This window comes from Pinus tabuliformis, chromosome 8 (assembly GCF_031772625.1).
Source record: "Pinus tabuliformis cultivar Carrire ecotype Pingquan chromosome 8, CPIR1, whole genome shotgun sequence".
Lineage (NCBI taxonomy): Eukaryota > Viridiplantae > Streptophyta > Pinopsida > Pinales > Pinaceae > Pinus > Pinus tabuliformis.
In genome coordinates, this window is record NC_142294.1 from 156314190 (window position 1) to 156337619 (window position 23430).

General features: G+C 41.6%; 1 protein-coding gene across 1 annotated transcript in view; it reads left to right on the top strand.

Annotated features, from left to right (window-relative positions):
* CYP97B3 (cytochrome P450, family 97, subfamily B, polypeptide 3) overlaps positions 1-23430 on the top strand; it is a 374464-nt gene that overhangs the window by 18293 nt on the left and 332741 nt on the right. Inside the window, exon 3 of the mRNA XM_089371882.1 lies at positions 19134-19241. Within this exon, the coding sequence (XP_089228008.1) occupies positions 19134-19241 (108 nt within the window). The remainder of the gene's footprint in view (positions 1-19133; positions 19242-23430) is intronic.

Sequence of the window (23430 nt, forward strand, 5' to 3'; positions counted from 1 at the left end):
GATTGTTATGTCAAATTCCTGCAAAAGGATCAACCATCGTGTCACTCTCCCATTCGTAACAAGTTTATTAGCTAGATATTTAATAGCAGAGTGATCAGTATACAAAACCACAGGGTATCCTGTTATATAATGTCTGAATTTGTTAATAGCATAGATTAAACCAAAAATTCTTTTTTGGTCACAGTGTAATTCAACTCAGCAGGAGATAATTTTTTGCTGATGTAGTATATCGCATATGGTTTCTTATCTTCCTCCTGGCCGAGAACTGCTACAATGGCCGTATCTGATGCATCGGATGAGATTTGAAATGGCAAATCCCAGTTCGGGCCTCGTAACATTGGGGCTGTTGATACTAGCCGTTTTAAATCTTCAAAAGCAATGTCACATTTGTTAGTCCAAATGAAATCTATATTTCCTGTTAATGCATATAATGGTGCAGCAATTTGGGAGAAATTCTTTATAAATCTTCTATAATATCCAAAAAATCCCAAAAAACTACGTACCTCAGTTTGTGTGGATGGGATAGGTATTAAGAGAATTATATGAATTTTTGCTGGATCTACCTGAATTCCAGCTGCTGAGATGTAGTGACCCAAGATGAGGCCTTCGGTTTGTTGTCGCGCAAATTGGCACGACAACGCTCAGACCGGGGGCTGTCACTCTGATCCCCGATCCCTCCGTTTAAGCCTGTCTCCCGCGGCTAAGGGGGGTAGTCCCTGTGAGATGATGAGGCCAACTGTCGACCAGTTGGTTGGGAGACACGAGATACGATTAAGATAAGCACTAAAAAGATTTAATTAATTGAGCAGACCAGTGCCTTAAGAGATTGTGGTTAAAACGATTACTTGTTAGATGATATAGAAACGTAAATCGTGAACATCAATCATTTGTCATCGCAAGGTATCAGCTAAATCACATGACCAAAACGATATCCGGCAACTGAAAATTTTGAAGAGATAAATGCCTTAAAACACCCCGAAAATCGCAAATCATTAACCATATATCAATTACGTATCTCGACTTGAAAATTTAGATCCCAGCATGAAAGATATAACATGAAAACCACTGAAACTGGCAAAAATAATTTTTCCATATATATATATATATATATATATATATATTTTTTTTTTTTTTCTAAATAAAATCTAAAAAGTTAATCTAAAACTAAACTATAAATAAAAATTTAAACTAAACCAAAATTAAAATAAATCCCTTTTTTTATTTTTTTAATATCTAAATCTAAATCTAAGAAAATTCTAAACTAAAACATTCAAATGAAAGCCTAAATCTAAAATCTATTTTAAATCAAAAACTATAAAAATTTTTAAATCTAAACCTAATCTATATAAAAAATAAAAATAAAAAAAATGAAAGTCTAAATACGATTTTCAAATTTTGCTTATTAAATAAAATCTAAAATTTTAAAGCTTAATCTAAAATCTAAACTAAATCAAAAAAAGAATTTAAAATACCGTACATAAAAACCTAAGCTTAACCTACGCCTAAAACTATAGATGAGACTATGCTAAACCTAAAGAATAACTACGAAAATGTATGCGTCAATGAAACTAAGGAAATCAAGAAAAATGAAAACGATTAAACACTGCCCTTAAAATCGAATGAAGCTCACGCCGGAGTAAAACGATACCAGATGCTACCTGACCCGGATTTGCCGTTGTTTACCTGAGGACCGATGCGCAGATTACCTGAACAGCTTACAAATAAAAATCGATTTTGGTTTGCGTATTTTTTGCAGGTTCATGTGCGGTTTCGATAGGAGGAGCTTCAGATCCGTGGAGAAGCTGCGTGACTGCTGGCTATGAATCACAACAAATCGGCCCTGAATTGCCCTTATGCTGCTGCGTAGATCGTAAACCCCAGCTGCTCGATCACGTCAAAGGCTCTTGTTCGTTTTGATGATGGACGTAGCTTGCCCAGAGACGCTTCAATTTATTTGGTGATTAAACAGGAATCGTAACTCTGCGTGATGGACTCAGAACGTGAACGCCTCCAAATTTTGACGGCTAAAGCATCGCAGCGACGCCTCAGTTGATGGTGATGAACAGTCAAGATGCTATTTAGGACTTCGTTTTCCAGTGAACTGATTGAAAAACTGATGCTGCCGGTTCGGGCGAAAAATGCAATCCTGATCTCCTTCTGAAAACCTGGACTTGATGAAAACCCTGTACAAGAAAACAAAAAACCCTAATGAAAACTAAATAAAACAAACATTTAAAACCCTAGATCAGAAAAATTGAAACCCTAAGACAGCGGATTAATTTACAAATGTGGCCCCTTAACAGCCAGATTTAGCAGTAAGCACAGAAATATTTTAAAGAAAAGAAATTTCAGATTGTCACTGTGAAAAACTTCAAAAAATCTCTCATGCAGATCAGAAAAATAAAACTGAATGATAGACCCAGGATCAAATCCAACTGGGCTCAGCAAAAAATGCTTGCGGGAGTTGGTTGGTTCAGCCGAGAACTTCCCCGAACGCCCACCAAGTCTTCTTTCAGAAAATGCTTTCTGCACAGCTCAAAACAACCGTCAATAAAGAGGGCAAAAACGCTGCTAGATCTCAAACAGTAATGGAGATACCTGCCATTACTTCAGAAACCCTAACAACACTCAAACCCTAGCAAGTGGACAAGATACCTGTGCCCACACTACTCTACAAAAAAGCTATTATTAATGGCTGAAAAGAAAATATGCAGAAAATTAAAACAATCTCACAACATTTCAAGAGAGTAACACCAGCGAGATATGGACCCCAAAGTCTTCTTTTATTAACCAGAATCAGATTTACAAGAGAGCTTCTTCAGTCTTAGACTCACAAATCCAATGATCTGAAATGACCCCTAGCACCCTATTTAAAGGAAATGATCCCAACGACTAGTTCGAGTGATCCATGTCGAAATGATCTCGACCGTTGATGAAGATCAAGACATCTCTTGATCTCATCCATCGATTTATTCACTTAAAATATTATTATTTTATTAGTTAGGGTTTTTGCTTTATTTTTTTAATTTTTATTATTTTTTATTTATTTCATTTTTTAATTTTTATTTATTTTATTATTTTTATTCATTTTTTAATTTTTTAAATTCATTTTAAAATGGATCATCGAACTAAGCCTTCGGAAACATCACCTAGGACCTAGGACTTAGGACTCATGAGGGGATTTTAAGACATTTTCAACCCTCAAGACACATTTCATGATGACTTTTTACAATTTACATCTTAAGGGGACAAACCCACTTAATACAGACCCTCACAAATCACCCAGCTCTGCGACACAACGATAATCTAGCAGATCAACACACTAGGATTCTCCTAAAGTTCTAATGACAAAATCCATCCCGGCTTTGGGGTCAGGTTTGAAGGAAAACTCTGCCGATCCATGGATCGGTGAGACGAAAAACCTTCCGGGACGTAGATTACCACTAGAAAGTTAGGTCCACCTAGGCAATTCACATACACGACTCATATCAACACGGTCATCATCATGTGGCCTTTTTCATGGCTTAAACAGAGCTTGGTAGCAATGCATCTTTGCAGAACTTTCTCTAGCGTTTGTAATGCCGGCTCGAAGTCATCTCCATAGGGTGTAAAGTCATCCATGTACACCTCGAGCCCTTCATTTATCAAGTCTGAAAAAATGCTAAGTATAGCCCTCTGGAATGTGGCAGGTGCGTTGCACAGTCCAAAAGGTAAGACCCTGTAAGCAAATGTCCCCCAAGGGCAGGTGAAGGTAGTCTTATCCTGGTCTTCAGGGGCAATTTGAATTTGATTGTAGCCGCTGAAGCCGTCTAGGAAAGAGAAGAATTTTTTACCTACCAATGTGTCTAAGACCTGGTCGATGAACGGGAGGGGAAAATGGTCTTTTTGGGTTGCTTTATTAAGCTCTCTATAATCGACACATATACGCCACTTTCCATTCTTTTTAGGCACCACAACTAATGGAGAAACCCATTTGCTATTAGATATAGGATAGATGAAATTTACATCTAACAGTTTTTGTAGTTCATCTTTAACAACATCTTTAAGGTGAGGGTTTAACCTCCGTTGAGGTTGTCGAATGGGCCTCGCATCTTTCTCTGTATAGATATGGTGCATGCATAATTGGGGATCAATCCCTTTCATGTCTGGGTAATCCCAAGCGAAAGCCTCTTTATATTTTCTAAGGAGTTGAACAAGCCTCTGCTCCTGGTCATCAGTCAGGTTTTTGTTGATGTTTAGGACTTTCCCTGGTTCAATTTCAATGGTTTTGCTGTTATAAACAATAGTTGTTGGTATTGTCTGGTCATTAATATCTTTTAAGGGATCTTCTTCCATTTCGTTATCCAGGGCTGCTTCGATCATGTGACATTTTAGATTGGATACGGCATTTGGTTGGTTAATGTAAGTGTTAATGATGTCATCTTTTGTTTGATCCTTAAATTCGAGAGCATCTTCTACAGTTAGCGGTGATCGAATGTTTTCAGTTAAATATGATACAGGTTGTTTTCTAGTTTTTATTATTGTTAGGCTTGGTTGAGTTGGAAGATATAAAGCTAGGTTTTTCAAATTACTTTCTCTTGCTATCGTCATGCTGCCTGTTCGACAGCTTATGCAAGCATCTGTAGTTGCTAGCCAAGGTCTACCTAGAATTAGGGGATGTCCGTCTAGCCGGTTTCTAGGGTTAATTATCAAGAAATCTGTTGGGTATTCCCAAGAATCTACGGACACCATTACATCCTGTAATGTCCTCTCTGGTTTGACAACTGATCGGTCAGTCAGTTCCAGTAGGGTTGTAGTTGGATCTAAGGCTGTAATGCTAAGTTTTTGACAGGTTGTTGTTGTGAGAATATTGATGGCTACTCCTAAATCAACTAATGCAATGGGGAAGGAACATCCATTTATTTGTACAGTGACTATAGGGTTTCCTGGGTCCTCATATTTCACCGGTGTTTCTTTGCCTGATAATAAATTGGACAAAGTTCCAACTACATGGACAGTTGGGGTTGTTTTTATTTTCCTCTTAGGCTTTTTAGTACATAATTCCTTAATAGTTTTTGCATAAATGGGAATGTCCTGAATAGCCTGGAGGAGGGGTATTTTTACACAAAGATTTTTAATTCTCCCAAAAGATCGAAATCAGGATATTCTATTGGGCGGGGTATAATCAATCTCTTTGGGAATGGTGGAGAAGAGGTAATAGTTTGATCGTGGCTTTTCTGTTTAACCGTATTCTCCATTTGAGGTGTTTGTTCTACAGGTAATGGATCTTCTATTTGTATGTTTTTATCAGTGTTGTTAAAATCGCGATAAAATCGCGATTTAATGAAAAAATCGCGATTTAATGAAAAAATCGCGATTTTTTCAGCTTGCCGATTTAATCGCGATTTTTATACGAAAAAATCGCCTATTTTTTTTTTGCCGATTTTTATTGAAAAAATCGCGCTTTTTTCAAAAAATCGCGATTTTTTCGAAAAAATCGCGATTTTTAACGAAAAAATCGCGGGGGATTGGGACAGCGCGATTTTATAATTTTTTTTTTGGTTTTTCATTTGGTCATTTGGGTTTTTTCATGCAATTTTTTTTGAAAGAAACAAATAATTTTTGAGTGGGGCAGCTTAATGATAAAGTCTAGGCCCTAGTATGGATATGCTATTCATGGTAATGTTAAATTCTTAAAGTAAAAGTGACATTCTCCTTAATCTTCATTTTCATCCTTTTACTTAAATTTTTAATATTACCATGAAATGACTCAGGATGTTTGAGAGTGGTTCCAGCCTCATTGGATTTCATATGGAGAAAGTAGAATTTTAGATTTCATTTAAAATCCAGCAGACTTATCAGTTTTTCAGGATTTCAGGATTGGGAGATTGTAATGTTTCCAGGTGACACCACCTGCTCGGGCTACCCCTGCCACCAGTAGAGGACGTGGTCTATCTCCTATAGCTCCTACTTCTAGTTCTTCAGCTTCTAGAGCACATCGAACTCCACTGCCATCTCCACCAGCACAGGCACCAACATCTACATCTAGAGGGAAAGGGAAAGCTGTGGCATTTTCTCGCAAGAGGGGCAGAGGAAATCAATAGGATTAGACTTCATTTTATTGTCTATGACATTATGACATGATGAGATACATTATCATATTTTTTGTTGATATTTTGAGGCTGAGTTGGGACTCAGGAGTCAGGACTTACTATTCAGGACATGATTCAATGTTATGTGTGATTTTAGCGCTAGAAATGATATTAAACATCTTATATATTAGTTTTTTTATCATATTTATGTGTCAATGTATTTATTTTATGTTGTAGATGGTTTAGATATTAAAAAAATTGAAAAAAAATGAAAAAAAATGAATATTTTTGTACCAAACGATTTTTTCCCGCTTTTTTTCTGATTTTTTCCCGATTTTTCCGATTTTTTCCGATTCGTTCCCCGCGCCGATTTAATCCCGCTCGCGCTTTCAACAACATTGGTTTTTATCCCCTTCTGACTCAATTATCCACCCAAACCGTAATTTGAGTTCATTACACTCCCTCAACTCAGTTTTTGGCTCCGGTCCTTCAATAATTTGTACAGATTGGATGGGTCTATTGTTGGGATTTGGGTTGGGTTGGGCGGGGAGCTGTTTTCGTAGATTGGTTTGAGGGTTCTGTTGCAATGTGTAAGGTGTTGGTAATGTAGGTTGAGACAGGGGGATTGTTCCTGTTGGCTGGTTTGTAGGTCTTTGCTAGCTTGACTGCCAGTTTTGGTTCTGTGAAGTGGAGGGTGGCCATTGGGGTGGATATGTATTGTTCTGCCCAATGTTGCACGAAGCGGGAGCGTTTTTTGGAAGCGGGGACGTCGAAGCGTCATTTTCCAAAAATCTAGGAAGCGAAGCGTCCACGGAAGCGTCCACGGAAGCGTCTGCTATATATATATATATATTTATATTTTTTTGCATTTATACTCAAAACAAACATCCCAAATACCAAATTAATTGTAGAAGACATGAAAACATGCATATTTTTGCATAAATCAAGATAGATATAACATCCATTGTACATTAATGATCTAGAATCTAGATTCTAGATTCTTCTCCTCTTGTCTAGCCTTTGCCTCTACCTCGATTGTTTAGGGATATTAGTCAACATTGCCCAATTTTGATCAAACTACCTAATTCAAGACTTAAAATATGGTAGAAAAAGCTTAACATGTTTGATCGATGATTTTGACTTGATTGAAAGGTAATTTTTTGCTAAGGGCGTGCCGCGTGACAAAGGAGTTCAACAATTAACACCACCAACACCAGGGTACATATAGGGCTTGGTGCTCTTGATTAAATGCTAATCGCATACCTTCATACTTGATATAATCTAATGAAATGCCACAATCCCATTGATCCTGAATAACTGAAAACTGTTAAGTCTGCTGAATTTTGAATAGGATATGAAATTCTATTTTCTCCATATGAAGTCCAATGAGGCTGGAACCACTCTCAAACATTCTGAGTCATTTCATGGTAATGTTAAAAATTTAAGTAAAAGGATGAAAATGAAAAATAAAGGAGAATGTCACTTTTACTTTAAGAATTTAACATTACCATGAAGGAGCATCTGCTATATTTATATTTTTTTTTGCTTTCATTTGTCACCCTAACCCAAGGTGGACCCACCCCCAACAAGCAAACTCACCTAAAATTTAAAAAAAAATTGAAAAAAAAAAAGATTTTCTAAATGCTTTTCCGGAAGCTTTTCTGGAAGCGTACGGAAGCGTCTGAGAAGCGCCGTACGAAGCGCGCTTCGGCGCTTCGGAAGCGCCAGCGCTTCCAAATTTCCAGGAAGTGGCTAAAAAAGCCGAAGCGGCGCTTCCGAATTTCGGAAGCGCGCTTCCGGCCAAGCTTCCTAGGCGCTTCCGTACGGGACGCGCTTCGGGGCTTGGAACTGGGGGGGGGGGGCGCTTCGTGCAACACTGGTTCTACCAAAATGGTGGGAAGTAAGGGGAATTTGGCCAACTATTATTTTGATTTGGTTGATTGTGCCAAGGTGGCATAGAGAATGGTTGCTGTGACCAATTAGGAAAAGGTGGCTGATTCTGCCACATAGCTCCTGTGTATTGTTGAGCATTATATTGTGAGGGCTGAAAGAAAGAAGATGGGTTAGTAGGTGTACCTGTTTGTCGTGCTTGCCATTGGCGACGTTGATTTAGTAGGTAGACTGGTTTTGTTTCTTCCTCTGCCTCCTTGAAGACTACTTTTAACCCTGGGAGCGATGGGCAGCTTTCTGTGGCATGATCTTTAGTACATATGGCATAGGTTTGTACCATATCCAATGGGCATTCTTTATGACTATGCTTCTTCCTGCTTCTAGGGCACCAGGTTCTGTTCTGCTTCAACATGCTTCTACTTGGCTTGCATGATGTCTAATTGCGTCGTCAAAGTTCCCAAGATATCTGTTTTGAAATCCTCTAGCAGGTTGCCGATTTCTACACGAGTAATACTTCCGCCAGAGATTTTACTGTCCTTGGTGGTCATATCGCGTTCTACTGGTTTCAATCTCGTACTGCCTCTTGAGCACCTGATACACAATTTAATAATATCAGCATAGTCTTCTTGATATATATCACCTTTACCCATAATATTTAATGTCTCTATCCATTGGTCTTTCATCCCTTTAATTAGTGTAGTTTTTAGCACATTATCAGGCAAAGACAGATTTGCATAGGGAGACCTTTGGAGGTTATATTGAAAACGATCCACATACTCCTCCAACGTTTCACTAGGTCTTGCTACCATTTGGAATATTTCGTCTTTCAGTTCCCTAGATCTGCAATAGTCCTGATATTTTTTAAGGAAAGCAGTTTTCATTTGATCCCAATCATTTATGGTTCCCCCACCTAGTCCCATAAACCAACGCAAGGCTGCTCCTTTTAACGTAGAGGGAAACAACTTTAGTTTCTGGGGGTCGGTGGTGTAATCATAACCCTGACATAATACATCAAATTCAAATAGAAATGCATCTGGATCCTCTGATGTGAGTCCATGAAAGGTGGGAATATTTTGTAGAGGGATAGCTTTCATGGGTGCGTTGACAGCTGTGTCAATGATGGGATACTGTAATGTAGAGGTTTGGGGTGCTTGCGGATTGTTGGCCATTTGATCAAATATATGCCAGTACCCTTCCGGGATCTCTAGAGCTGGAGAGTTATCCCTAGGGTGTCTAGAAGGGTTGGAAATGATCTTAACAACACTCCCTTGGTTTGGGATACTGGGTGTCCCTTGCTCGATTACTACCTGAGGGGATCTTGGTTCCTCTGTTTCCCCTGTTTCTCCTCCTCCTTCACGAATATTACAAGAATTCCCTTCTTGTGAGGAAATTGGGCGTGAATTTTCAATTTCTTGAAAACTCTGCTCAGTTCCTACCGTTTTGCTGTGGACCTCAGCGTAGGCTACAGATGGTGAGCCTGTGGCCCGAAGGGAGACAGTAGGTTGTCTGGAAGCAACGTTTCGGGGACCTACTGATGGCTGAGATTCAGCTTTCTTTAAGATGTCGTCTATGAAAGTTGATCGTCCAAGGGTCACCAGTCCCTTAGATTTTTCAGGTTTGGGTAGTGGAATTGGATTGTTTTCGGGTTTTTCTTCTTAGTCATTCATACAAACAATTCAAATGTTTATCTCTACCCTAAGTTCCTAACAATTTTGCTGGAAAGCGGGCGGGGGAGCAGGCATTTTACTTGCTTTGTACGCAGGTTCTTACCTTCCGTTTTTAATACCCAGTTCTCTCTCAATAGACAAGCATCAAATACCTACTTCAGTTTTCTATAATTGTGCTAAAAAGCGGGCGGAGGAGCAAGCACTTTACTTGCTCGTTACGTAGGTTCTTACCTTCCGTTTTCAATACCCAATTCTTCCTCAACAACAATTATCAGATGTACATCATTCTTTGTAAATGGCTACACTCTCCTCGGCAACGGCGCCAAAATGTTGACTGATAAAAGGTGCCTTTTAAAACTCCTAATTATCCCACATTAATTATCAACCTAGGCAAGTCCTCTTATTTCAAGAGTGTACACAGTATGTGGCTGCTATTAATTCAGAGAGTAATGTTTCCTATATTGCAGTATAGATCTTTAAATACAAGAGTAAACGGATGCATCTAATAAACTCCAATTGCAATCATCAAAGGAAATATAACATCTAAACTTCAAGACTCGATCTTGATCCGGATTTAAACAGGAACGCAACAAATTACAGAGATAACCATATACACAAAGATGCAGCGGAAATAATACTTCATTTCATTAATGGAAAATACTGAAATATGCTTACAAACAGAAATGGAAATAAACTAGCTAGGGCGATGGTAGCTTATCTCTGAGAAGAGATGTGATGGCTACATGCCTCTGAACTGTGTTACAATGAGGCTCGAAGGCCTATTTATTGTTGAGAAACAATGGAAAAAAACCCTTATCATTCCAAAACCTAACCCTAGGAGATGAAACGCCAAACTGTGGGCCCCGTTTGGGGGTAAGTTGGTACATCAACTTCCCGGGGTCGTAACTTTGGCATATGATCTCCGTTTGACGCGTACAATAGCTCATTAGAAAGATCTATCCGAGCACTATCATTGTTGGAACGGGCAACACCAGTCCATTCCATGGACTCATGTTGCCCCTGGATTCCCCAAAAAACGTCGTTTAGGGCCTCAAAACGGCTCCGGAAGTTCAGGACCCGAAAAACTGCTAAAAATAGTAAGTTGTGCTACAATTAAGGAAACTGAAAATGCTGAGAAAGACAATGGTGGGGGTCCAGGTGGACTTGGCAGGTGGCCACCAATATCCACCTGGATCATTCCTCCCCCCTTAGGAAGCAATGGTCCCCATTGCGTTGAGCTCCTCCATGAGATGAGGAAACTTTTGCTGAACTTGTTCCCTGGTGAGCCACTTGCCCTGCTGAAGGAGTTGGCCCGCTTTGACAACTCGATACAGTTGGATATTCTGTTGGCGAGTGTTCTTGATCTGTGTGTCCATGATTCGATCAGTTGCAGCTTGTTCCATGCAATCTGGATTTAATTCTGTGGGTTTGAGCTGTTCTGCAATGTCGGATGTGTCTAGCAATGGTGGAAAGTATGGCCGAAGGCGGTCCACATTGAATACTGGGTGCAGGCCAAGGAATGGGGGAATGCTGAGCTCAAATGCATTGTCTCCCATAGCCTTAGTAATGGTGTAAGGACCATATCGGAGTGGTCTCAATTTCCGATAGGCTCCAGTAAGGCGTTCCTTTTGCAAATGCAACCAGACTTTGTCGCCCACCTGAAACTTGTGTGGCACCCGATGTTGATCATGTCGCTGCTTGTACTTGGCATTTGATTTCTCAAGAATGTCATGGACCTGCTGGCGAATATGTTGGATGCGCTCAATGAAGCTGGTGGCCTTATCTGTTTCGGACTGGACATGAGCTGAATTCATGTGAGTAGCTGCAAGTGGCATGGCCACATCAATGGGGCATAGTGGCTGGAATCCCAAACCCACCTGAAAAGGGCTATGGCCAGTGGAGCTGTGAAGAGCTCGGTTGTAGCTGTGCTGAACGTAGGGGAGGCTCTCGTCCCATGTGCGTGGATGCTTTGAGTTATACATGCGCAGAATGTGCACAATCATCCTATTGACAACCTCTGTCTGGCCATCAGTTTGAGGATGGAAGGCTGTGGACTTCGTGAGTTTGGTGTCCAGCATTGACCAGAGACTGGACCAAAAGGTGCTGAGAAACCGACTGTCCCGATCTGAGATGATAGACTGTGGGATCCCAAAGTGCACCCACACTCGTTCAAAGAAGAGTTTAGCAGTGGCTTCTGCTGTGATATTCTTCTTGCAGGCCATCATAATGGCCATCTTTGAGAACCTGTCGACGACCACAAAAACACAGTCATTTCCATGCTTAGTGGAAGGAAGGCCTGACATGTAATCCATGGAGATGGATTCCCAAGGTCGACTAGGGGTAGGCAACGGGGTATAGAGGCCTTGCTTCTTAATGGTCGGTTTGGCAATGGCACAGGCAGTACATGATCGGATGTACTTCCCAACATCCTGTCGAAGATTCGGCCAATAGAAATAGTTTTGCAGTACTGCCACTGTTTTCTCGACCCCGAAATGCCCAGCAGCCCGACTGTAGTGTGCTTCCCAAATCATCTTGGCACGCTCGCTTGAAGGAACACAAAGGTGACCGAGGTGGCATAATAGGGCATCCTGGAGGTGAAAATCTGCAACCTGCCGACCCTCCAAGAGTGTCTGGTATGTGTGGCCGAATTCTGGGTCGCTTTTGTAGAGAAGTGGCCAATCAGAAGTCTCGTGCCCGCAAGAGTTGAGCACGGTGGTTAGCGCCATGATCGGTGGTCGACTGAGGCAATCTGCAACATTATTGGTGCTGCCCTTTTTATACTTGATATTCAAGTGAAACTGTTGCAGGTATGTAGACCACTTCTGATGGCGATCATTCTGCAATTTCCCTTGGGTCTGTATGAACTGCAGAGGTCGGTGGTCTGTGTGGATGACCGTTTCCTTCCCAAAATGTAATGCTTCCATTGTCGGCAGGCCTGTACAATGGAATACATCTCTTTATCATAAGTGGGGTACTTCCGGACTGTGTCTGAAAGTGTTTCACTGTGATATGCCACTGGATGTCCATGTTGAGTAAGGACTGCCCCAATAGCATAGTCAGAGGCATCTGTCTCGACCTCAAATGGTTGTTGTAAATCTGGTAACGCGAGCACTGGTGCCGTGCAGAGGCGATCCTTCAACTCCCTGAATGCCTTTTGTTGAGATTCAGACCAAAAGAATTTTGCTTTCGCCCCGCCCTTGGTGACTTGACTCAAGGGCCAAGAAATATGAGAAAATCCCAACACAAACCTGCGGTAGAAGTTGGCAAGACCTAGAAAGCTGCGGAGCTCTGTTAGAGTGGTTGGAGAGGGCCAATCCCGAATGACTTGGACCTTGGCTGGATCGACATGCACCCCCTGTTCATCAATGATGTATCCCAGATACTGAACCTCGGTCATGCCAAAAGTGCATTTCTCCAAATTGGCACATAGCTTGTGTTGCCGCAGTGTTTGGAGAACCTGTCGGATGTGGTGGAGGTGCTCTTCCCAACTCTGGCTGAAGATCAGAATGTCATCCAAGTATACTACTACAAAGGAGTTGGTGAATGGCCGCAAGATGTCATCCATTAGCCTCATAAAGGTTGCAGGAGCATTCGTCAATCCGAAAGGCATGACCAACCATTCGAAGAGGCCCTCCTTGGATTTGAAGGCAGTCTTCCACACATCTGAGGGTTCAATTGGTACCTGGTGATATCCTGACTTCAGATCGATCTTGCTGAAATATTTCGCCCCCTTTAGTTGGTCTAGGAGGTCATCAATCCGCGGGATCGGGTACCTATTACGGACAGTGATCTTGTTCAGCGCCCGATAGTCAATACAGAGTCTCCACGTCCCATCCTTCTTCTGTACCAACACTATCGGGCTCCCACAGGGCGAAGAACTCGGACGGATGTGACCTTTCTGCAGGAGCTCCTGAATCTGCCTCTTGATTTCATTGTTCTCCAGAACGGAGCGCCGATAAATTGGTCCATTGGGTAGCGGCGCACCTGGGGTCAGATCGATGGAGTGCTTGACTTGACAGTGCAGAGGAACCCCTGCCGGGGAGGTGAAGATGTCTTCGTACTCCTCCACAATCTTGTCCATCTGTAGCTGCCGTGCAGAGGGACCCCGTTTGGAGGCCGCGGCCACTGTCTTCTTCTTCCCTTGAGGGCGTATCATCAGGAAAACAAATTTCCTGGTTTTGGAAATGATCTTACTGCATTGTTTTGCAGTAATCAAAGAGATGGCGGCAGGTGGTGCTACCTCTGGTATCCTGAACAACTTATTTCCCAATGTAATAATAACAGCACGGGGCCTTGATTCATACACAGCATGTCGCTTCCACAAGTATGGTTGTCCTAGTAATACATCACAAACTTCAAGGGGAGCAATGTCACACAATACCTCATCCGTGAAGGGCTTGATGTTGTATGGAAGGCGACACTGCTGGCTCACGCGAAGATCTCGCCCTTGGTGAAGCCACCCAATGGTGTATGGTTGTGGATGTGCTGTGGTCGGTAAGCCCAACCGCTTCACGACCTCTGCCGAAATGAGGTTCTTTTGACTCCCGCTATCAACAATGAACTGTATCGGGGAGCCCTTTACCCACATCTGGGAGTGGAAGAGACGCTCCTCCTCCTCTGGATCTTCGGGTTCATTTTTCTGGATCTTTGCGGTAGCAACAGTGGCGCTGGGATCCGCATCAATGATCTGCTTCCCTTTTTCATACCCCTTATCGGGTTCTGACTCAGAGTCGGAACATGCATCTGATTCTGAAACCTTTAGCTCAGCCACCAGTGACTGCTTGGCCCGACACTCACTTGTGTTGTGAGTGGAGCTCTTATGGAACTCGCACCATTTTCCAGTGTCCTTTCTCGGCTTCGCGGCGTTGCTCTTTGCTTGCAGCTTCGGCTGGTTGTCTTGGGCTGTCCCGCCTTGGCTTTGTCCTTTGTTCTGTGGTTTAGGGGCACCTTTCCCCTGCTTTGGATTCGCAGATCCAAAGTCTCGCTTCTTTTGTTTAAACTTCTGCTCGACCTTGACGGCATACCGGTATGCTGCGCCGAGCGAGGGGATGTTTAGGAACTGTATTTCTTCCTGGATGTACTTGTGCAGGCAGCCACGGTATTTGAGTATCAAATGTTGCTCCGAATCCTTGATACCCAACTTTGTGCGAAGGGTATGGAAAAGATTGGTGAACTCCGGCACGTCTTGGTCCCTTCCCTGCCGCAGCGTGGTCCACTTTATGTATTCATCCTCATAGCTTCCGACAGGGTAGTACTGCTCCTTGATGGCATCCCGGAACGAATCCCAGGTGGGTGCGGCTGAAAATAGTGAGCCAGTACTTTCATCCTTCTGCTCGCAGTAGGTTTCCCACCAGTCCTTGACGTGGGGGGCTGCTTTGAGAAGAGCAAAAACAATCTTTTCCCGACTCGAAAATTCATGAACAGAAAAATAACCCTCTAGCAGATTTAACCATTTATCTACGGCATCGGCGTCTATCTGACCCTCGAATATGGGGATTTCAAAATTAACTTGTACCTTAAAGGGTGTGGCGTTTCCAGAGGAGCTGCTGGAAGCCGATGCGCCGCTTCTGGGTAGCCGCTGAAGGATCTGCGCAAAGCTGTCCATCATCGCGTTCCGTTGTCGCTCGAGCGCTTCTTCGAGCAAGATTTTGATGGGATCTCCTGCCCCCTCGTCTTTCTTCTCGTCCGCCATGGGAGGCCGTCGGGATTTGCGAGGCTGGTCTTGCAAAGGTTCAACCAGTTCAAGCCCTAACTCCTTATATCCCGACCTTGTTGGGGACATGCAAAGAAAAACAGAGAAAAAGCAGACCGCTCTGATACCACTGATCCGGATTTAAACAGGAACGCAACAAATTACAGAGATAACCATATACACAAAGATGCAGCGGAAATAATACTTCATTTCATTAATGGAAAATACTGAAATATGCTTACAAACAGAAATGGAAATAAATTAGCTAGGGCGATGGTAGCTTATCTCTGAGAAGAGATGTGATGGCTACATGCCTCTGAACTGTGTTACAATGAGGCTCGAAGGCCTATTTATTGTTGAGAAACAATGGAAAAAAACCCTTATCATTCCAAAACCTAACCCTAGGAGATGAAACGCCAATCTGTGGGCCCCGTTTGGGGGTAAGTTGGTACATCAACTTCCCGGGGTCGTAACTTTGGCATATGATCTCCGTTTGACGCGTACAATAGCTCATTAGAAAGATCTATCCGAGCACTATCATTGTTGGATTCCCCAAAAAACGTCGTTTAGGGCCTCAAAACGGCTCCGGAAGTTCAGGACCCGAAAAACTGCTAAAAATAGTAAGTTGTGCTACAATTAAGGAAACTGAAAATGCTGAGAAAGACAATGGTGGGGGTCCAGGTGGACTTGGCAGGTGGCCACCAATATCCACCTGGATCAGATCTTCTATCGAAATTTTAATCAATCCTCACTCAAGCAATTCAACTAGCAATGGCATCAGCTGAGAGTACAGTAGCAATAACTCGTCTCTTCTTAACTGATTTAATCCAAATCAAACGCAATCTCTAGTAAACAATCCAAACAACAATGATATCAATCTGAGAGTCCAATAGCAATAATCAAACTCTTTATAGATGATTACATCAATGCAATTCACTATCTAGATAATATTCTTTGTAATAAGCATAACTGGAATTAATTGACAGCGCTGTAACTTATAAACAAAGCATACACTATCTTAGTCCAAGAAAGTAACGAACAACAAATAAAGTAAACTCACGAAAACAAGAAATTATCAAACCAACCAAACTTTAGAAGAATCAGAATATAACACAAGAAAGCAGTTAAATCCACTAGAGGTTGGGCCCTTAGCCGCCAGCGAACACTGCTAAGCTACTTCAGATGATGCGAGGGAACAACAACTTCAATTATGTATTAATCATCGAATGTAAGTAACATTACAATATAATCGTGTTCTCTCAACAGCGAGAGTCTATAATTAAAATTACAATTTCAATTATAACAGAGATTTCTCCCCCTCTTCTTACAATCGTCTCCTTTTATAATCAAAAAGAGTAAAAGATAAATGGTAAATGCGATCCCTCAGGATCTTTCGATCCTGAGGGATTCGCAACCTATTTCTAACTTCAAACATCCTTTCTTTTCTCGTGCTGATCCTTTTGATTTGCCTTTAGCCTTGTCCGCAACCGCCGCGTTCCTTCCTTTGCTTGTTGGTTTTTGTTCCTTCGTTAGGGAACAACATTTGTCCCTTTTGTTGATTTCCTGCATAAAGAAGGGTAAAAGTTAGCTAAATCGTAACTGCGAATGATTACTTCATTTCTTACCATAATTCCTCAATAGATTAACGCATTAATATAGAAAAGATAAGAATAAAGAAAAAGGATGATGAGATTAATAGTAAACACATACCCATTTCGTGACTCAACACTCACCTTTTCCTACATTGCCCTGCTTAATGTCCTCATCTTTAATGCTTGATTCCTCCCTTCATTTGTATAGGAATTGAGGGGACAAAACCTTGTTCCCCATCTTAAGAAGTTAAATTTAAAAACTAATTAAAATATATGGTAAAGGAATATAAAATGAATGAATGATTTTAATGACGTCCACGAGGTTGAACAACCTAAGGGACCAAAATAATAAATAAGTAAAAAAGGACAAGTCCAATAGCGATAGAGATAAGATAAAATAAAATTATCTTATCATATCTTTCAAGATCAGATAATTTTATTAATGCCCACAAATGATCAAGGAAAATGTTAATGATCTTGGAAAATATATTCAGTCAGCATGGCATATGGGAGTGTTGAGAACACTCCTTAAAACTAAAGAAAAACTAAAATGGTCAAAGATATATGAGTGTCAAGTTGTCAACTAAGGAAAGAAAGAGCCTAATCTAGGTGAGATCAAAGTGTAAAATCGTAATAGGTGAAAAGCCCTAGCTTAACCTAAAGTATGAAGTAGAAAGAGAAGTGGAGGAGGGCGCAAAGGCATTCTTGTCATCCTCTATAATCATGAAAGGGCCAATGCAAAGCCCAATGACGTTCTCTAGGGAATATTGAGGATTGAGGGGGTCTAGTTAGTGATCATGGAAGGATCTTTGGAGCAAAATGTCCTATCTAATTTGGTGGGTAGAACTCTATCAAGAGCTAGTTTGCCTCCGAGGTCTTGTAGAGGTGGAATGTTTGCTGATTGGGTGGGAGGAAGGTTGTTGTCTTACAAATCTTCCACCAAAAATCTCTAAGGTTGAGAAGTTTGTTTGACGCTTAATGCCTTTAGTAGTCGGGATAGAATGAAAGAAGCAATGAGCCCAACAACATTGAGTTTGGAAAGGCCATGCAAAGTCTCTTAGATGTGGCGATCACCTCCTGAATCTATAAAGCCAGGCATCTCTAATTGGGGTAGCAAAAGAATGTTGCAAGGAAACTCTCAAGTCCCAAAACAAGTAGTGGAGCCTTCCTTGCATGTCATAGTTCATGGGACATTTGAAGATAGAGTGCTCCTTAGACCTGATCTCTTGGAGATGGAATAATTGATAGATCCTCTGAAACGATGGGATGTGGTTTGTTTCGATCTCGGAGCTAACTTGGAACTGGCCAAGTGATGTCATAAGGTTGTGAAGCCAATGAAACTGAATGTGGCTAGGATAGACAATGAGACCATCTTGTAACTGCATGAAATGCTCGTAATAAAAGGTCATCTTGTGGCCAAGACTTTGAAGAGGGGATATTTAAATTCTTTGAATGTACATCTGATAAAAGTGATGATATCATTTAAACTCATGGCACTTGCAATATAACTTTTTCCAGTTTCCAGAAATGGGTTTTCTATAGGAGGTTCTAGTTTCTGTAGCAGATCATTTTAGAATCCCAGTGTTATTGTGGTTGAATAATTTTCACAATCTGTTAACTCACAGAAAATCATATATCACAGTTGTGAGGCTAGCACAATTTGTTTTATAATAAGGAATTTCATTTTGGCTTGTTTTTTTGGTTAGGAGATGTTTTATCTGCATGCTTTTATGTCTAACCTCCAACATAGGAAGTACAACACGATTAATGCTTGTAATATTGGTTATTAGCAAAAGATATAGTTGTTTGCAGGTATCTTCTATTACTTTGCCCCGTCCCAATTTCAAATATGCAAGGCACAAATTTTTGAAATGACTTGCATTTCCTACCTTATGAAAGTAGTGTTTTGACAAATGTTCTTGACTTTTCAAATTGCAATATAGGATCTATCTATTGGTTTATTTGGGAATTTTGGAAATTCGAAATTTTAGTTATTGGTCTTGTTGACCATGTTTTGCTATATTTTTCATCTCAATACGTTTGAACTTTGATCCCATTCATTCTGCTGTAGCATTGGTTGGAAGTTATTGTTCTTGGTTTAACTCTTTTCGACCCCGAAAAAGGTAAAAGAGGAATCTAGCTTGATAAAGAAATATGTATTATTTCCCAAATATTGGAGACAAATTTTGAGTTGTTCATTTCATTGAATTGGTACTGGCAGCATGGTTCTGTGTACAAGCTTGCATTTGGGCCAAAATCATTTGTAGTGGTTTCAGATCCAATAGTTGCTCGACACATTCTTCGAGAAAATGCATTTGCATATGACAAGGTCAGCGCACAATCCTTAGAACTCTCTACTTCAAATTTTTATGTTAAAAAATAATTTACATTGACTTTCAGCATAAATGAGTTTTTAACCATTTAGTAGGTATATTGCAACCATGATGTGCTTTACCACAAAACCTACCTCCTGGTGTTTGGGACATGTTTTCTTTTATTAATTGGGACTTTTTGTGGAGATAGAATTGTTTTCCATTACACTTGTGAAATTCATTAACATGTGGTCATTATATCTGTAATATTACTGTGATGCATTTTCATTATTCTCATTTATCTCCTTTTAGACAAAGAAATAATTTTAATACACAGTACCAATTCTTGAGCTAAAGAGGTTTTTGCTCATAGCAGATGGAAAAAATATGTGCAATGGAATCCATTTACCTTTGAAGGTAGTATGCCGCAATGGTGTAGAGGCAAGTCAAGTATGCAAGATCGCAAATAGGAGGCTATTATCTCTTTACAAAGGGAAAAAGGTTGCAAACATGAATTGGCATAAGGAGTTATACACAATATATAGCGAAAACCATCTTACTACACCTAAAACACAAGAAAAAATAAACTTTGCATTATGGGGTTGTTATGAATGCAGCCTCTTGCAAGTGAATGCACCATAAATTACAAGATTGGAAATCACAACGAGACAAAATTAATTAAGGAACATTATGTGTGTACATGACTTAATTAAATAGGAGAGAGAACTACATTCACACTGACATTCATGAGAATTATGGGATCAAAACATAGTATTTGACCTCTTGTAAATTGAATCTAGAAAATGCTTAGAGAACATATGCTAGTAATGAGCTTAGATACATAATTACTACACAAGGTTCAACACGATAATTGCATTTTCTGGGTTTGGCTACTCAAAAATGTATGTCGAATGGCCCAGTATAAAACAATATGTATTGGAAACAAATTGAATTAATGAGTTGAAACTTAGTGAGTGACAGAAGTTAAGTATTCTTTTCAAAAAGGATTTATTCCACAAATTTTTTGGTATGTAGGACGTTCACAGCCATGTTGGGCCATGTAGTTCATGATGGTGCTTGTCCCAATGCTTATTAGGATACACCTACTATTATATCATAGTAACTTAGAGAAGAAGTTGCCTATGGCAAGAAGACAACCAAATAGATAGCAGAATTATAGTAATGAATTATTTCTCTTTTTTCATCTCTGAACTTGTTGTAAGCTTTCGTGTTTTACTTTTTGATGTCTCTTCTATAAATTGGGCACATGACCTATTTTGTAATTATTATATGACAATTGATTGCATATTGTTGGAATTTCTAAGTCTAACTGTTAGAAACCCTTCATGTACTTTTCTGATTTATTTCTGCCTACTTGTTATGATTAATTAACAAGTTATTTACCATGTAAATACTGAAAATAAATACAAGTACATGCTCAACACATTACAGATCATCAACTAAAGGAAACAAAACAAGCGCACAAGTGACATCGTTGTTTTTGGACCAATGTCCCCGGAAAAACTCAATGTGGGAAAACGGGTGCAGCTATTTGAGGGTTTCAATTATTAAGCAGTTTCAAAATACAATCTGGGTGCCAAAACCGGCTCACCCAACAGAGAATAATCTTGGCAGTAGTACCTCTCCTTCGGAGACAGATATTCCGGTTGAAACCTCGGATAAACACTCCGACAGCTCCCAACTCCAATTTGCCCCATGAAAACCCCAGCGGTTGCCTCTAGGGACTGCGTCAGCCCTTTCTGGCCCAGCGTCTGCCCAACGTCACCCTAGCTCACCCTGCGTCAGCCTCTAGAGGCACTACGTCAGCCCTTAGAGCCTCTGCGTCACCCACGTTGGCTCTCTGAGGCACTGCGCAGCTCCTGGCTGCCTCTACGTGAGCCCTGGCTGGCTTTGCGTGAACCTCTGGTTGGCTCTGCGTCCCTCTCTCCCGGATTCTGCGTTGATCCTCCTGGTACTATCTCTGCCTCTCTGCTTCTGTATTCACTGCCCCTCAGCTGCAACTCTGATCACTCTTTCGACTTCCTCAGCAAACCCTGCCCCAGAAAATCGAAATCTTGATCAACTCGGTGTGTTCTCCAAGTGACCCCCAAACCTCCTCTTATAATTTTCTCGTTGACAATTCAACGGCCGAGATTAAGTTCCTAATCAACGGCTAAGATTAACTCTGGCTTGATCCATGACTTTTGGATCCTTCTAACACAGTTTTATATTAATTCACATTAATATTTTATTTTCTCTAAGTTTAGACCTAGGGACTCCATTAAAAATATTAATTATTTTAATATCTCCCAATCTGTTTAGAATTTGCCCAAACCATTTATGGGTATTGGAGATCTCGTGTGCTTTAGCCTCTCCACCAATTTTCGTGGCTAGAGCACATCCGATGCTACCCAAATCAACACTCCCTCTTAGCAAGGACTGTGCTCTAGTAATACTCCTCACTGAGCATCACTCTGATCATCTGACATTGGTCCCTGTGCTGATGCTAGGCCTGCTGCCCAACATCCTTTGCACTGCTGCATCATGTACTGCTACCCATGGCCTTGCCACTGCCACCGCTGCATCTGTACGGCAACTCCCTTTGCATCCGTGCTGCTGCCTATGGCCCTGCCACTGCCACTGTTAACTGCTGCACTACAACTCAGTTACTGAGAAGTAAGTAACTGATCCTCCTTACTCTGACATCTCTGTTAGGCTAGAGACACCCTTAATGCTGAAACTCCCTCTGTCGCTGACAAGTGCTTCCTCTCTGACCTCTGCGCTGTTGCAACAACTCTATGCATCTCGCACTGTTGCCTCACACTGTCCTGGGAATCCTGCACTGTAGCTCCCTTTATCACTCCATCCGCATCCGTCTCTATTGACGTCCGCTAGTACTGCAACTCCTCTTCGGGGCTCCCGTAGCAAGGTATAATCCAAAAGGCTGGGTACCTCGAGAATTGTGCCCCTCACACCTGTAGTTCGTTTGACTACAGCTCGATGTCTCCCCACTTTCGCTCAAGTGGCGTGTGAGCACTCATGGCACAGTCATCATCTGTCTCCACTTCCTTCTCCGCCCTTGCTGGCGCAACCTTGGTCTCGGAAGCCTCTCCCTTCCTCTTCTTCCTCGGACACTAGCTCGCGTAGTGACCCAGTTCCCCACGGTTGAAGCATTTGACCTTGGAGAGGTCCTTCTTCCGTTTCTCCTACTTTGCCTCAGATGCTAGGGCAACATCCTCTTCTTCCTCCTTGATTATGATCCCCTTGCCACTGCTTCCTGCCTTGCTTAGCCTTCTGATCTCTTCTTGGCGAAGAGCCGCCCACATTTCCTCCCAATCTGGGAGGGTCGCCCTGCCCAGTATGCTCTGGACAAACACCTCTCGGTCTTCTGAGACTGTGTTCAGGGCTGTTCTCAACTTCTCACCATCAATTCTTGATTCGGCGTGGCCCTTATGGAAGTCAGCTAAATTTGGATCTCCTTCAATCGACCGAGGAAGCTGTTGATCTGTTCTCCCTTCTGCCTCTGGTATGATTGCAATTGAGTTTTTAGTAGCATCTTCCTCTGCATGGAAGTATGTTGATACAATTTGTTTAGGGCCTCGCACATTTCATTTGCCGTATTCTTCTCGGCAATATGTGGTACTACATGGTCCTTGACCCCGTAAAGGATGATGCTCTTAGCCCTCGCCATTGTCCTCAAGGCGAAGTGCTTGAGATGGTTCTTGTCTAGAATGGATAAGATTCTGGCCTTCCAGACTACGAAGTTTGAGGCTCCGTCCAGTCTATCTTGGTCTCTTACCCCGTTCACTGCCATCTCGCTGCTCCTCTACTTCCCTCCTGGAAGTTCTCGGTGTGACTCCCTCTGAGCCTCGATTTCCTTCCTGGAAACCCCTCTACCAATGTCGAGATGCCCCCACTCCGATCCTTAGTGCAGTTGCACCATTGATCCAGATTTCTTGGCTAGAAATCCTCGGCAGCAACTCCCTCCTCCTTGGTCTTGCCCTGTTAGGTACTGTTCTGATTCCAGTACCTCACCAGCTTCACTCTGCAACTTACCCACAGCCTTCTAAGCCCCAACAACCTGAATTTAGAGCTTCTAGGCTCTGCGCAATCCCAGCACCAGTAAAATCCGCACTTCCTGGCCACGGGTGTCAATCCTTCCTGACTGAGAAAGATGATCGGGCACTACGTAGGTTGAGTTTGATC